Source organism: Caenorhabditis briggsae, assembly GCF_000004555.2.
Source record: "Caenorhabditis briggsae complete genome, chrX, whole genome shotgun sequence".
NCBI lineage: Eukaryota > Metazoa > Nematoda > Chromadorea > Rhabditida > Rhabditidae > Caenorhabditis > Caenorhabditis briggsae.
The window spans coordinates 20101397-20116033 of NC_013491.2; the positions used below are offsets into that span (position 1 = coordinate 20101397).

The 14637-nt window shown below is 37.4% G+C and overlaps 4 protein-coding genes across 4 annotated transcripts in view; 2 read left to right on the forward strand and 2 right to left on the reverse strand.

Annotated features, from left to right (window-relative positions):
• Positions 1-1684: 1684 nt before the first annotated feature.
• CBG07269 lies at positions 1685-2401 on the forward strand (the record flags this gene model as incomplete). The annotated part of the gene is made up of 4 exons (XM_002645599.1): positions 1685-1906; positions 1959-2048; positions 2136-2201; positions 2255-2401. 4 exons carry the CDS (start codon positions 1685-1687, stop codon positions 2399-2401), a joined length of 525 nt encoding a protein of 174 aa, XP_002645645.1.
• A 1451-nt stretch (positions 2402-3852) lies between these two features.
• Positions 3853-5531, reverse strand: CBG07268 (the record flags this gene model as incomplete). Its single annotated transcript, XM_002645598.1, has 3 exons — positions 3853-3923; positions 4778-4883; positions 4935-5531. 3 exons carry the CDS (start codon positions 5529-5531, stop codon positions 3853-3855), a joined length of 774 nt encoding a protein of 257 aa, XP_002645644.1.
• Positions 5532-7607: 2076 nt separating this feature from the next.
• Positions 7608-8794, forward strand: CBG07267 (the record flags this gene model as incomplete). The annotated part of the gene is made up of 2 exons (XM_002645597.1): positions 7608-7860; positions 8100-8794. 2 exons carry the CDS (start codon positions 7608-7610, stop codon positions 8792-8794), a joined length of 948 nt encoding a protein of 315 aa, XP_002645643.1.
• A 735-nt stretch (positions 8795-9529) lies between these two features.
• The window catches only part of CBG07266, a gene marked incomplete at both ends in the record, with an annotated part of 12752 nt that continues 7644 nt past the window's right edge, over positions 9530-14637 (reverse strand). The window contains 4 exons of the mRNA XM_002645596.1: positions 9530-9938; positions 9986-10125; positions 12155-12277; positions 13324-13441. Coding sequence (XP_002645642.1) covers positions 9530-9938; positions 9986-10125; positions 12155-12277; positions 13324-13441 — 790 coding nt within the window. The remainder of the gene's footprint in view (positions 9939-9985; positions 10126-12154; positions 12278-13323; positions 13442-14637) is intronic.

The window sequence follows — 14637 nt, forward strand, 5'->3', positions numbered from 1 at the left end:
GCGTTCCATTAGAGTGTTTACGGTAACTGTCTCACTACATCATATATGTACCAAATTGTGAGCCAAATTCATTTCAGGTCCCTTGGTGGGGTGAGGTCCCATCTGAAATGCCACCACAAAGAGAGAGGTGATTTTCTGAATGTCTGGAAGAAGCATAAGGAATTTATCCAAAATGGGGTAAGTGTATTTTATTTTAAACTTGCCATAAGACAAAAAAAGCGTATTTTCAATTATATGGGCGCAAATGCGAGTGAATTTGAAATATTTTTTTGGGATTTTTTTTTGGAATTTTTTTTGAAAAAGTTTTCGAAATGTCCAAACTTCCTTATTTTCGATCAAAACACTGTAAAAATAAACTAGCTGGTTTTATTTTGTCGAGAGCTTCAAAATGAGTATAATCATGACCTACTTTTCCTTAACTTGACTCATCTGGAGGGACCATGCGCGTCTAAACCGAACATATCAAAGTGGGCGGAGCCTAGTCGTGTTTATACTCATTTTGAAGCTCGCGACGATCTGAGAAAGAATATACAATTATTTTTCAGAAATTTCAGAAAACATGACAACGGGGAGCAAGCTACACCGATGGGACTAAATGGACTACCATCGATGCACCATGGAATGCATCCAGTGCCAATGCTCCAGCTCAAGGTGGTGGCCCAATGAGAGGGAACGGAAGAGGTTAGTTTTTGAAAAAAGCTTAACTTGAAGAATTACCTAATGTAAGGACAATGAAGTCTTAAAAAAGATAATTGAGTAAAAAAAAGCATAATCAAGACCTAAAAACAGATAAATCCCAAAAACCCAATTTCAGGAAGCTCTACGGAATTCATGACTGGGGCACGATGGGACCGAATGGGCAGCCACTTCCGTCTGGAAAAAAAAATCTTGCGATGCCGATGGTTCCATTTACAGCCTTTGGGGGTCAAACGTGTTTAATTTTGTATTTTTTGAGAATAAACGATGAATTAAATGAAAATAGTTTTTTGTTGATTTTCGAAAATAGTAATTGCTCTCTTTTGCTCAAATATTTTGAATTCAATTTCAGGTTTTTTCAAATCTTTTTTCAGGAATATCTTCTCAATCTGACACAAACAAAGCGGAACGGATAGAATGAAAAAGCGAAATTTAGAGGAATCAGTACCCTTTTTGGTAAGTATTTATATTAGAAATTACACAAGACATAAGTTTGTGCTCTGGAGAAAATCATGTGATATTGTCCCAAAAATCCTGACGTGTCGAGTATAACCATGCGAGAAAAGGGGCTGGAAAGTCAACAAAGCTTAATAATCATTTGAAATTGTTGCAGGAAAGCTGGATTCAAAGAAAAAATAGGCCTCAAAAAGAATTGTTCAGAGCGAGTCGTGCGCAGGATGAGTCAGTGAGAAAGCTCGAAAAAGCAATGAAGATCGTCGACAAGGCAACTGAAAAGATTAACTGAAAAGATTGAGACGCCGAAGGAAGCAGTGGAAGAACAGAAGAAGACATCGGCAAGGTGAAAGAACGAATGTGAGAATGCTAAAGGTGAGAAGAGAAAATTACAGTGAAGCAATAGACAGAAAATTCAGGTGCAATCTAGGAAAGCCGAGTCTTCATTGTCTAATAATTCCAAAGCATTCGTTGGCGCAATGATTGGTGGAATCAAAAGTCCGGTGAGCCGTGTTGCGTCCCGATTTTGAAAAAAATGTTGAAGGAAAATGCAATGAAATCAAGAAATGGAAGCTCACAACAAGTTTCAGGAGTTGAAACAAAGACAGAAGAAGCCAATGTCGGAGTACCCAATAGATATGGAGAAGTGGTCGAAGAGAGCGTTTCCACATTTGGACGACGATTGAGCTGGGCGAAATTGAACGTATTAGAAGAGAAATCGGATGAAGTCGATTTTCCTCAAAAGTTTTTCAGAATGGTAACTAGTGAAAAAGTGAAAAACTCGTGAACCAAACGTGCACTATTTTCAGATATGGACCAGCATTATCATCCGGAGCAGAAATCAGAATACAAGAATCTTGTCGGCCAATGCTATAACGACTTTCAAGCAGTCTGATAAAGTGTTTTTCCTGTAATGAGTAATTGGCGACATCTGCAAAAGTTGCATCTCAGCCAGATTTGCAAAAAGGGAGTGAATATGAGTTCAGACACATCGGAAGACAAAATCAAAACGTTACGAGCGCCACGTTATGTGCGATAATCACTATTCGGCGGTTAGTTCTTTTGAAAGACCTGTTGATACTCTCCGTCATGAGTTTTGTTTCAGATTTCATTGTTTTCTATTTCTAATCTGGACGAGAAAAAGCATGGATCATCTGAAACAACGGAATCATCAGAAACAAAAATTTCTATCCTTATTCACCTTCCGCACGCAGCAACGAGCATTTGCCCCCATCGCTGTGTTCATTTATGAATAAATGAATTCGGATAATTGTATTTCGCATCATTAAATTGTCTATTCACACTCGATCTTTTTTGTGTGTGTGTGCGTGATTTGTGCGTGATCGTTACGAGTATGTTCGTTTGGAAGTTTTAGTAAAAGTTATTTTTTTGTAGATGAAAAAAGAAAACTTTTGATCTACCCCTATCGCAAAAAACTATTTTTGAACCTCCCTCCAATTCGTTTGCTGCGGGTCCGCAAACACCACACCCTCAGACAAAAATGTATCAAATCTTACGACATTTTCTTGAACATGCTTTTCTTTGTTCAGAAACTGAAATGGACGAGGATAGTCTGCTTTCAGACGGGTCCAAAACTCCGGGAGGCGTTCAAGAGTAATAAAAGTACTGGCGGCGGGACAAATACCAGAGCTCACCGAAAAGGATCTGAAGAATGTAGAGGGGACAGAAGGAGATTTAGGCTATTTTTACACTAGAAATCGATTTTTTCTGCTCAAGATTATCAACAACGGATTGAAAATCGACGTAACGTCAATTCTAACTGACGAGAATATTTTTAACGTTGCTCATCTCAGTTTCTTGTCTCCTGAATTCAAATCTAATGAAATCGAATCTAAAACGCTCATAAAAAAAGAAAGGAAAAAGGAGAAAGAAGAGTCACGTAGCATTATTGGATCGCCAGAAGCACCGTCACGTCATCAGAAACGCAACCCACAGAAGAAATCCATTTAAGTGGCCTTAAAGTTATGGAAAATCCTTTGGAACGAACAAATATGAAACTCGATGAATCTCACGTCATTTTTTTCGTATCCGATTATGCTCCGGATGCAACTTTGGATGATTTGCCTCAACAAGGACAACGAATAGTTTTTGACGGAAAACGGAAAAATTTTTCTGGAATCCGAGTTCAAAAAAATATAGAGAAATATGCTATAGTATGAGATCATTATACATACAACAAACAGGCTAAATTTTGGCAAGCTTTCATTATTTTTAACCTTTCAAATTTTTTCAAAAAGGAATAAAAATCCTTAATGAAATTAGAGGATGATAAGAAAATGGTCAAACAACTAATTGAAAATCACATCACATAGAAAATTGAGATGTGGTGATAAAGAGTGAGGAACTCCTTTTGAACCTAGGAGAATATTGAAAGGGGGGACTAAGAAAAACATTTCAAACCGAACCGGTGTGCTTAAGAAATGGAAGTTGGTAACCGAGATGAATAGTTAAAAGTGGATTATCATCATGGTAACCATCTACTAGGGGCGGATAACCATTCAGCAAACCTATCGTATGAGGGCAAGGAAAAAGAATACGGCATTCAGCCAATATTTATTGAATGGTGAAGACTGGGAGAACAGAAATGACACACAGGGATGACACTAAGGGGCATGCAAAAGAAACAATAAACTGTAAATGTTGGAATAGAGAACGACGAGCAGGGAGTAGCAGATGAGCATATTACTCAAGTTCCAACACCACGAACATTCGTCTGATGGAATCAACGATTTGTTGGAGGGTCTTTCCAGTATCTGTAAAATCACATTGTTGTATTTATTAGACAATCAAAACTATTCTAATTATCTCAATTGAACCAAATTAGATGAAAAGTTTTCGAATGTTCAGATCCTTTACTTACAATGGAACCTCAACACCTCGTCAACCCAGATTTTTCATGAAATTCACAGGATAGTTCGAGATCTAAATATCCCTGAAAATTTGACAATCTGCAAGCCAGTTCCAGTTATAACAGTTTCAGTACCAAAAGTTGCTTTTTCACTGTAAAACAGGGATTTTTAAAAACGATTCACATGTTCTAGGACGTTGAAAATTGCTGTTTTTCTCTAAAATGCGATTTTCGAGACTGAAACTTATATAACTCTGCTGAAACTGGCGCCCGGATTCTGAAATTTTATTTGAGGTTTCTATTAGGTTGAGCGAAAAGTCATTGTAATTTTTTTCGGACCGTCATATCTCAGCATTGATTCCACTTTTTATTATTTTGTTTTTTTTATATTGTAGTACTAGTTGTGCATGCTTAAAAGATTTGTTAAAGTTACCGACGGCGTTCATAAAGACCGAGAATTTGCCCAGAGACCACCATGCTCTCAGGTGTGCTTTTTTGTTCGAGTTTCTCCGAGGTCACAAATGCAGCGTAGGTTGTCGTGAATTGTGTACAGTGTTAGGCCAGAACTATATGTCCTACACTACAATAGTTTTGGTTCAAATGATTCTCAGAAGAGAACTACGATCTCGAAGGTCTGGCCTACCACGTGTTGATCTCAACGAGGATATCTCTAGAGCGCTAAAAGAAGAACCAAGAGTAACGTCTAACATTCTTGGTATGGAGGTTCGCTTTTTATACCTCCCCCCCCCCCATACTTACTCTCTTGCCAACCGTCAGTGTTTAACTCTGTCATCACTCTCATTCTCATATTACCGTGCGCGGACTCGAACATGTCGAATACCGCTTGGCTGACGTACTCCGCGCCCTGAAAAATAAATGAGTTTTTATGACAATTCTAGACAGAAAAAAGACTCACCTCAACATGGACTCTTGGGATATACGTGTCGATACAGCGCTCATACTTGCTCAAGATTGACGACCAAATTGGGCTGAATTTGAGAATCCATCCAATGGACCCTGTCTCTGTGCCAAACAGTATTGGTTCCGCTGATAGCAAGGGCATGATTGCGGCAACGCGTGCTTCCGTGAAAAACGTTGGCTTGGAGGAGAGGAAGAAGGGCTCTTGTGGGAGGCCTTGGCGGAGGTGTCGTTGGAATGGGCCGGAGAAATTAAAATGCGACAAATGTAGAGTAGTGTCCTGGCAGGTGACGAACATTGTTGGAATCATTTCAGGTTGTGGTGTTTCGTGTGGCACAGAGTTGCCGAATTGGATTCCATTCTCATCGAGCATCACAGTCAGAACTTGCTCATCCAGATGTATCAAAATTTGATTATGAGGCATCCTCATGGAACACTTTGGGATTTCGTTGGTAATTTCACCGATTGGCGTTCCTATGAATGCGCTCATCTGAGGTCCACCTCCTCCTAGTCTTGCCGCATGTCCAATCCAGAGCCGCACCTTGAACGGAGCTTCTGGCACATTTTCCAGTGTCACAATGGCAACTGTATCCATTTGTCCAATCACACCGGTCTTTTTTTATATTTGCTGAATGAAACTCACCCAAGGTACTTTTCAGACGAAAGGATCTGCTGAGCGTCAATCGGTACTCGGGTGCGTGCATCAATTAGTGTCAGAGTTGTGATGGGTTGTGGGTTGTATTCGGCGTATCTCATACCGATCACTTTTATGCCGGTTTTTAAGGAAAATTATTATGAACAAATATTGTCAAATTGAGAAAAAAGGATCTGGGGATTCTCGCAGGACCCGCTTGTGTTGGGCGAGACTTTGACCAACTGAAACTGGTTCTCTCAAAGTTAATCGGGTTTTCGTGTCAAAGATTGCGTGTGAATTAACCTTATTCGTCAGATTGCTGCGTCCCAACAAAAAATTGCGTGTGAATCTCCTATAAATTATGTTCTCAGCTTCTACTGCACGTAATTATCTTTTTCCGAATACAAACTGTCCCCGCGTGTTCCGCCTCTTTTCCCCCAATCACGGGAAAGCTAAAACTGATTGAAGAATTTTTTTTTGAAAACTAACGATGACAGGAAGATTTCCCAGAAATTATTATAAATATTTCAAACATTATCACCGAACAAAAAAAAACTTATTGAAAAATCTAGCGGGCGTTGCTGTAACCAGCTGAAGGAAAATTGACTCTTAAAAAATTAGTCGAACTTTCGTGCCGAAGATTGCGTGAGAATCTTCAATAAATTATGTTTTCAGTCTCTACTGCACGCAATTATCTTTTTTCAAATCCAAATTGTCGCTGTGTGTTTCGCCCCTTCTCACGGAATTGAGGAAAACTCCAAATAATCTAAGAATCGGTTGCGAAAACTTTGAAAAACTATTGACGACGAGAAGAAATTAAGAGAAATACCGAAAGTTTTGAAAATGACATTTTTTTAAAAAAGAACAATTACATTTGGAGGGATGAATTCATAACTATTTTCAGACGCACAAGGTTTCCTAGGATCACAGAAAGATTTCAAACTCATTTTTCTGATTCTTAAAAACGACAATAAAGATAAGTGGTGGAAGAAAAAACAATATTGAGTGGATCAGCAATATCCAGTTCAATGCTGAAACGGACCACTTTTCAAAAATAAATTCATTCTATTTTCACACTACTTTCTCAGAATATAAGAATTTAAATAATTGGGTGTAAACACGAAACAAATGCAGCATTTCTATCAAATCGGCGGATTTTTCGAAAAGAAAACTTTTCAATTCTCGCGCTTTTTCAATTGAGTATCTGACAAAAAACGGTTTGCCTAGGACAATATTAATGAATACGGTCTCATAACCAGTTTTTAGGAAGCCTTCTCCCAATTTCAAATTCTTATCCCTCAAGGATCCCCTGTACCAAATAACTCTATTTTTCATTAGAAGGAGAAAACATCTGTGACCGACTTTTTTGAAAAATTTGACCTAATTCGAAATTCCGACCTCTCAAGGATCCTATACACCTAGTTTGGGACCTCTACCTTTAAAACCAACAAAAATACAAATTTGACCTAGTTAAAGTCGCCTGATGACCTAATTTCAATTTTACATTAATTGCTCTTTCCAACCTTCCAATATGGTAGCTCTACCTTTGAAACTGATGAAGTTCCAGTTTTGACCTAGATAGAGGTATCATTTGACCTAGTTGAACATCTGACCCAATTTCATGTTTCCATCTTCATCCCCACCCATCATAACCACCCACCACCAGTCACTTACACTTTGAAAATAATAAAATCCTGGTGCCCTCAAAACAATTTACGGTGACCTTCCACGTTTCACTGTCGATGAAGGGGGAAAATCCTTCAGAAAAATCAGTCTTCGCTTTTTTCTCATTCGCGATTGGTGAGCACGCTTTGCTCTCTCCCCTTCTGCTGATTTCTTCAAGGTAAATTTGATTTTTTAATGAAAAAGTAGTTGGTGTGTATAAGTGGTAGTTGGGCAAAGTAGTTGAGCACTTTTTGGAATATAGGTCACGCTAAAAATTAATTAGGTCACTATAAAAATTCGAGAAAAAAATAGAAAAAAATCAGAAAAATTAGAGAAAATGACAAATTTAATTTCACAGTTTATTTTTTCAGAATGACTGGCCATGTTTCATTGTTGACTCTTTCTGGAACTCAAATCAAGGGTTATCATCTGTCTCAGCTCATTGGATCAGGAGCCTATGGAGCTGTCTACAGAGGAACTTGTGGATCCGATGTTATTGCACTGAAGGTTTCACATCGAGAACACGACTTGGCAATCGAAGCGAAAGCTTTGCAACTTCTGAACAGTAGTGACGCGTCGCCCAAGATATTCTTTTCTCATCATGACGGCATCTATCACACACTGGGTGAGTTCTTTATAATAATAAAATCAATTAGGCTATACAAAGTTTCGAGATCTGGGACGGTGTTCATGAATATGTACCTAGCCAAATCATTTACTTTGAAAAAATACCTAACTTGATATAAACATTCAGCTGATTTATTGAGAGTGAATGTCATATCTAGATAAATGTTCATGAATACAGCCTCTGAAAAAAAAAACTAAGTCCTGTAACTAATTATAGAGTAAATTGAATATTTTTAGGTCTTCAACTCCTGGGTCTAGACCTAGAAACGCTCCGTGAAAAAGGGTCTTCGAAACCATTTGATCGGCATACTCTGGTCAAATTCATGTATCAAGCAATTGCATGTCTAGAAGCGGTACACGAAATGCGAATTGTTCACCGGGACATCAAGCTGGCGAACTTTGCCGTCACCGTTCCAACTAATCCTGGAAACCGGGTTGCTCTCCGAATCCTCGACTTCGGGCTCTCCCACTTGTATGAAGACAATAATGGGACCCCTCTAGACGATTCCAGAAGCGTGAATTTCAAACGGATGAAATACTGCTCGTATGCTGTCAGTATTGGATGCACCCCTCTGCCAAAGGACGATATCGTCCAAATCTCATACGCTGTGCTCCACGCCTCCGACTTTGACTTCGCTGGGAAACTGAAGTGTCCTGCACGCGAGCTCTTGACTTGGAAGGAAGAGTTGGCAAGTAGAAAAAAGCAGTCAAGAAACAAATATTGCTACTTTCAGCTTAGCAAACCGGCCGAGGCTCTACCGCATTCACTGAAGTTCATGTTTCCTTTCTTTGAAATTGTTGGTGAACTCGATGACGACAGCCCGATCGACTACTCTCTTACCAAACAGCGCATTCAGGAATGTCTGCCCGGATCTGATGCTACTGGTGATTTGCTTTTGAGTGAGAAGAATGGAGAGCTACTACTGGTATGAATCGATTCAATTGGGGATTCCAAAGGACCCAACTAATTGTTCCTTTTCTTGTACCATAAATTTCTCACCACAACTTGATAGATAAAGAATTTTAAATTTAAATCGTTTTTTTATTTATTCAATAAAAAAAAATACAAAAAAAAAACTCAAAAAAAAAAGAAAAAACTTGAGTGATTTCAGAAAAATTTGAATAAGTACTTTGTAGGTGCTGCGAAATATTATCGATATGTGGGCAAATGAGCTAGGCACTTTCCAGAGTATACATATGTTACGCCAAAAAAGAACAAGGTCAGAAGCTTAAGAAAAAATAGCAAACTTAATACAGTTTTGTGTTTTTATGATTACTGGGGATTTAGAATAGACCGTGAATATTTCTAAAAAAGGACAGGAATTTACAGAACTAAAACCGTTTATGTCCAGGCAACAAGCTTAATTCAAAGGTTAAAATGCAATCAATTCTACTATGTAGTTTCACAGTTTTATCATTGAAAACGGATGATTTCTTGAATCCAGATCAGATAAAGATCTTCGAGAAGAAGACGAAATGTAATGTTATTGACAAAAAAAAATTATCAGAGCTTGATGTTGAAATACTTTAATTTTAATCCGAATTTGATTCATCAGTTGAAAAGTCTCTGTTTTGTTCTTCTAAATGTAAATTGATATACAGTTTACGTATTAGAGATTTTATTTTTCTTTACTGAAATTATTTAAAAGAGTTTTAAAAAAATATTTTTAAAGTAGCTTCCAATTCCTTTTGTTCTGCATCGAGACAAATTGATTCACATCCACAATTCCATCCTTTTTGGCTTCTTGAAAACAATTGTTGCACCAATACTGTCTTTCCGCGCCTTCTGTTCCTTTGCGCTTCAAGCCAAAGTATCTTTCCTTCGGGCGAATCCTACAAACTTCCGATCCCTTACAGTACAAGTTGGACACGTTGTACGGAAGGTCCAGTACCTCACAGCAGCACTTCAGGTCCTTCGGAGCCTTCTCTATTCCCATGCTATTAGCCTTCTCAAGAATCAACTTTCTGGCTTTTATCCATTCCTCGCAAGCAGGACGTACTTGTTCTTCCAGCTTCTTTCCGCTTAGGTTCGAGAAGTGAACACGTGTCAGATGCTTTCTGAGATCGGATGGATATCTGAAAGAAAATTTAATTATTTCGAAACATAACTGACTCGGACTTACCCAAGTTTTATTTCGCAATTTCGATCTGGACACGTCAGCCTCTCTTTTGGTACATGCTTCACCCAATCGCCATCCTTCTCATCATCTTTCCAACAAAAGTCATCTGAATCTTCGTCTACAACTTTCATCTTCTTGACTCTCTGCAAACTCACAAATTAGTATACAGTACCTGTAAAACCATTTCGGTACAGTATCCGGTCAATAAGATACCGTAAAACCTGTAATAGAAGGTCTCTCTCATTTTTAACTTTGAGCCAATTTATCTCGGTTCCTGTCAATATTTGAAAGTTGTCAGCTAATTTTAATTAGTTAAAACTGTTTATCATAATATGAAAAACATCATATCAGTGGAAAATTTTTTGATATTTCTTATAGAAGCCGAGACAATTAAGCTTAAATTTAATAGTGTGATGGCCCTTCTATTACAGGTTTTACGGTATACATTAATGTATTTTTCCGTCGGTTTTCGGCAGTTTTCAGAAGTCTGGAGCTCGGCTATCAAATTTCCGACCACTTTGAACATTTTGGAGGGTGTAAAACAGACCTACCGTAAAAACTCTATTAGAAAGCCATGGCACTCTATTGTTCGGGGGTTGTCTGGGGTGGCACTGTATTAGCGGTTGGCATTCAATTAGAGACTGGCACTTTATTGTTCTGTGCCATTTACCTACTGAAAGTCATCAGGGAAGTGCTATATTTTCAACTATTTCTTAAGATTACTTTCGATTTTTTAAATGTGTCTACTTCTTTTATAGAGTCTGCCTAACTTTCAGAGTCTGATATCACCCTGAAAGATTTTTGGTGAGTACAGTACCTTTTTTAAGCTTAAAAAAAACTAGAAAACCAGAAAATGATTCTTTGTTTTATTCCTTAACTTTTACCACAGTCATTCACGGAATTTTTCGAAAACTCCTAGTTTTTCAGCTATTTGACTATTCCTGAAGGACACCATATTTTAATGTTTTTGTACTAAAAACTCGTATAAAGTGTCACGCCACATTGCGAGTTTCAGATATATTCAGGCCATTTTTGATGTGTTAGAATTCAGCTAAATTGAAAAATTTTACATCTTTAAATTTCCAGATTTCTGAATTTCTAGACCTTCAAGGTTCTCATTGGTTTATAACCGAATTTTTCGGAAATTTCTCTGTTTTTGATAAATCGGTTATTGGAGTTTCTGAACTTTCGAAGGTTATTTATGTACCCCTCGGTTGTTAAGTTTTTTGAATTTCAGAATTTATCAATTTTTGTATTTTTCAATTGTTCTCATTCTCAGATTCTCGAAGTCTTAGTTACCTAGTTTTTTTTTGATTTTTGATGTCTCGTTGTTTGGATATTAGTTTAATCTTCTAAATTCTTCGGTTTTAGATTTTTGAATTTTCTGGTTTTTTCCTAGATTCCTAGATTTCTTGATTCTTAAATACCTAGATTCTTAGATACCTAGATTCTTAAATACTTATATACTTAGATACCTAGATTCCTGGATTCCTAATTCCTCAGGTTTTTGGAATTCTAGATTTTACAGAGTTTTTTCACGTTTTCAGTACCAAACATTTCACAAGAGATGTCTTTCAGAAAACGGAAAAAAAAGGAATTAAAAAAATTATGAGAATGCAAAGTTTTTGGTCTGTTTTACATCATCCAAAGTTTTCAAAGTGATCGGAAACTTGACAGAAGACCTCCAGACTCTTGAAAATGGTCAATGTAGCCCAAAATTGACTGAAATTTACGTTTTTGCATATCTCATTGACCGGTACAGTCGTTTATCTAGTTTCTGCATTCAATTTTAGTATAGAAAAAAACCTTACCTTCTTCTTCGTCTTCATCTGCTGGCTAGAAGTCCCAGCGCTTTCAATATCGATCCTCTTCTGATGAGTCTTTCTCAATGATCTTTCCTTTTGACGTCGTTGGTTGGTTCACCGAGACGTCGTCATCTTCATCGTCTTCCCAATCGTCGTCATTTGAATCTTCTTCGTCTCTCCTGACCATTTTCTTTGTCTTGGTTCTGTGCAAAAATTTAATGTACGGTACCCGCGAAACGGTATCAAAAAACTTTTTTAACAAAAAGCTTTGTAAAATAATTTTTATTTTCGAATCTAGGGATCTAGAAATCTGGTAATCTAAAAAACTAGGAATCTAGGAATCTAGATCATATAGACAGAAACTCACCTTCGCATCACTCTCCTTCTGCTCATCTTCCAGATAATCTTCATCATCCTTGTCGTCTACCCAATCATAAAAATCATCAGCATCCTCTTCCTCATATTGCTTCCATTTCTTTAGTTTTGCTTCCTAAAATTTTTTTGAGCTATTAGACTTTTCTGATTCATGCTTTGAGCTATTAGAACTTTCTGACTCGTTTTTTGAGCTATTAGAACGTCCTGACCTATTTTTTGAGCTAGTAGAATCTCCCGGCCCATTTTTTGAGCTATTGGAACTTTCTGACCCGTTTAGTACAAGGACAAAACCAACTGAGCAATTTTTTGTACCTTTGTGAGTTCAAAAAGAGCAGAAGCCAGTGATAAAAATGGGGGAAGATTGGCTTTTTAGAAAGTGAATAATTTGTAGTATGGAATAGTTAAAATGGAAGAAGTCAACAGAAAAAATCTTCAAAAAAATCTAGTTTCATAGTAAAATCTTCTAAGAGATGACAAAAAAAGTTGTTCAAAAGAGAAAAATATAGATATGTACTTATAAGAGGGAACATACTTTCCCATTACAGCTCTTTATAGCAATTGAAAAGAGCATTACCATTAGGGAGACGCAGGTGAGTCACTTTTCATGTAATTTGTATTTTTATGTGATGATTCCCTAAAATGAGGTTTGGGTAAACAAAAGAGGTCAGAATTTGAAAAAGAAACAGTTCTAGAAAATTTCGTTGTTTGCGTCTCTAGCCTCCTGTATTTGGAGCCGCTCTATCTCGGTTCCGAGAATCACTAGAAATGTGATTTCCAGACAGAATTGTATTTCTTATTCACTGGTTTTGTACATATTCAGTTTCAGTGTTAAATTTTATTATAGAAAAGAATTCCCACCTTCTTCTTCTCTTGCAGCTCAATTATCTGTATTCCAATTAAAGATATTCAAAATTTGTCAACTGATTAAATGTTTGTTATGGTATCAGCAACAGTTCTGTAGTTTGAATATTTTTGTGACTTTCCTGACTAATTTTTTGAGCTATTAGAATTTTCTGGCTCCTTGTTGAGCTATTAAAACAATTGCTTACCCATTTTTTGAGCTATTAGAACCTTTTACCGATTTTTTGAATTTGAATTTCCTGATCCGTGTTTTGAGCTATTAGAATTTTCTGACTCGTTTTTTGAGCTATCAGAACTCACCATCTTCATCTTCTCATTCTTCTTGCTAGAAGTCCCTGGTCTTCCATTCTCGATGTCTTCATCTTCTGATGAATTGCACTTGACGAATTTGCGTTTTGGGATTCTGGGTTTCTTGTCACTGAAAGAATTTTTGAATTATCAAGAGATTTTTAAAAATGGGATAGTTTCTTACCTTTGGAATCAAAGAATGCAACAGGGAATAATTAGGATCTTGAAAAAAATCATTGAGGAAGACTGGTACACACCCAGTCAATAGAATACTGGAGAAATAGGTATTGCGCGCGCCTTATATACACCTCAAAAATGGGAGGAGCGAAGAGAGTCGGCACAGAAAGGGGCGGAGCAAAAGAGAACGGTGTCATCCATGGAGACGCAGAGTATGAGTGGACATAGGGAAAAAAGAAAGCATATACCCTTTATTTGGGAAATGAATTTGAAATGGAACATCAGAGACCTAAAAAAAGGAACGGAGAAGCAGGCGCCAAAAAAAAAGGAGCCGAGGAAAAGGGAACAAAGAAGTAGAGACGATTTCGTTGGGAAATGGATGGGAAGTGGGATAGAAAAGACCCAAAAAAGGATACGAAAAAACAGAGACTGTTTTTAATGGAACGAAAGAGCAGATGCCTCGAAACCAGAAGAGAAGAAGCAGAGACCTAGAAAAATGGGCAGCTAAAATGCCAAAAGGAGTACAGGGCTGTTGTTGAAAGATGGGTTTCGTTCGTATGTAGACAGAAACAAAAGATTAGTGCATGAAAAATAATTTTACTTTGAGATGTTTGTGCTGTTTTCAAAAATACATACAATTACAAAAGAAGGGGGTAAAATTTTTTTCGGAAAATTATATCTCAGTTCCTGTAAGAAATATGAAAATATGGTCCACTAAAAAAATTTCCATTATAATACATATTTTTGGCAGTTGATCACTTTTTGATATCTTTTACAGGAACTGAGATATAGGAGCAGAGGATACAAAAACCGAATAACTGTTTTTTGTTTGATTGTTTCAGATCTATACATTTCCTTGAATTCCATAATTTTGGTGTGGGGGGCTGAAGTTGAATTGGTTGATTAAAGTATGGCCACCCACCAGTACAAAGTGGGGACCTATTCTTGAAGAACCTGGTATTCTTATAATATGGCCCCCACCCCTCCCTGCCTTTTTCAATTAAAGCCCCCCCAACCATTCAAAAATAGCCCCCCCCCCCCCAAAAAGAGAACCTTATCTGAGCCCCCAATTTTATTCAAATATGACCCCGCACCTATTCAAAAATAGCCCCCCACCCATTCAATTTTGGACCCCCACCAATTCAAAAA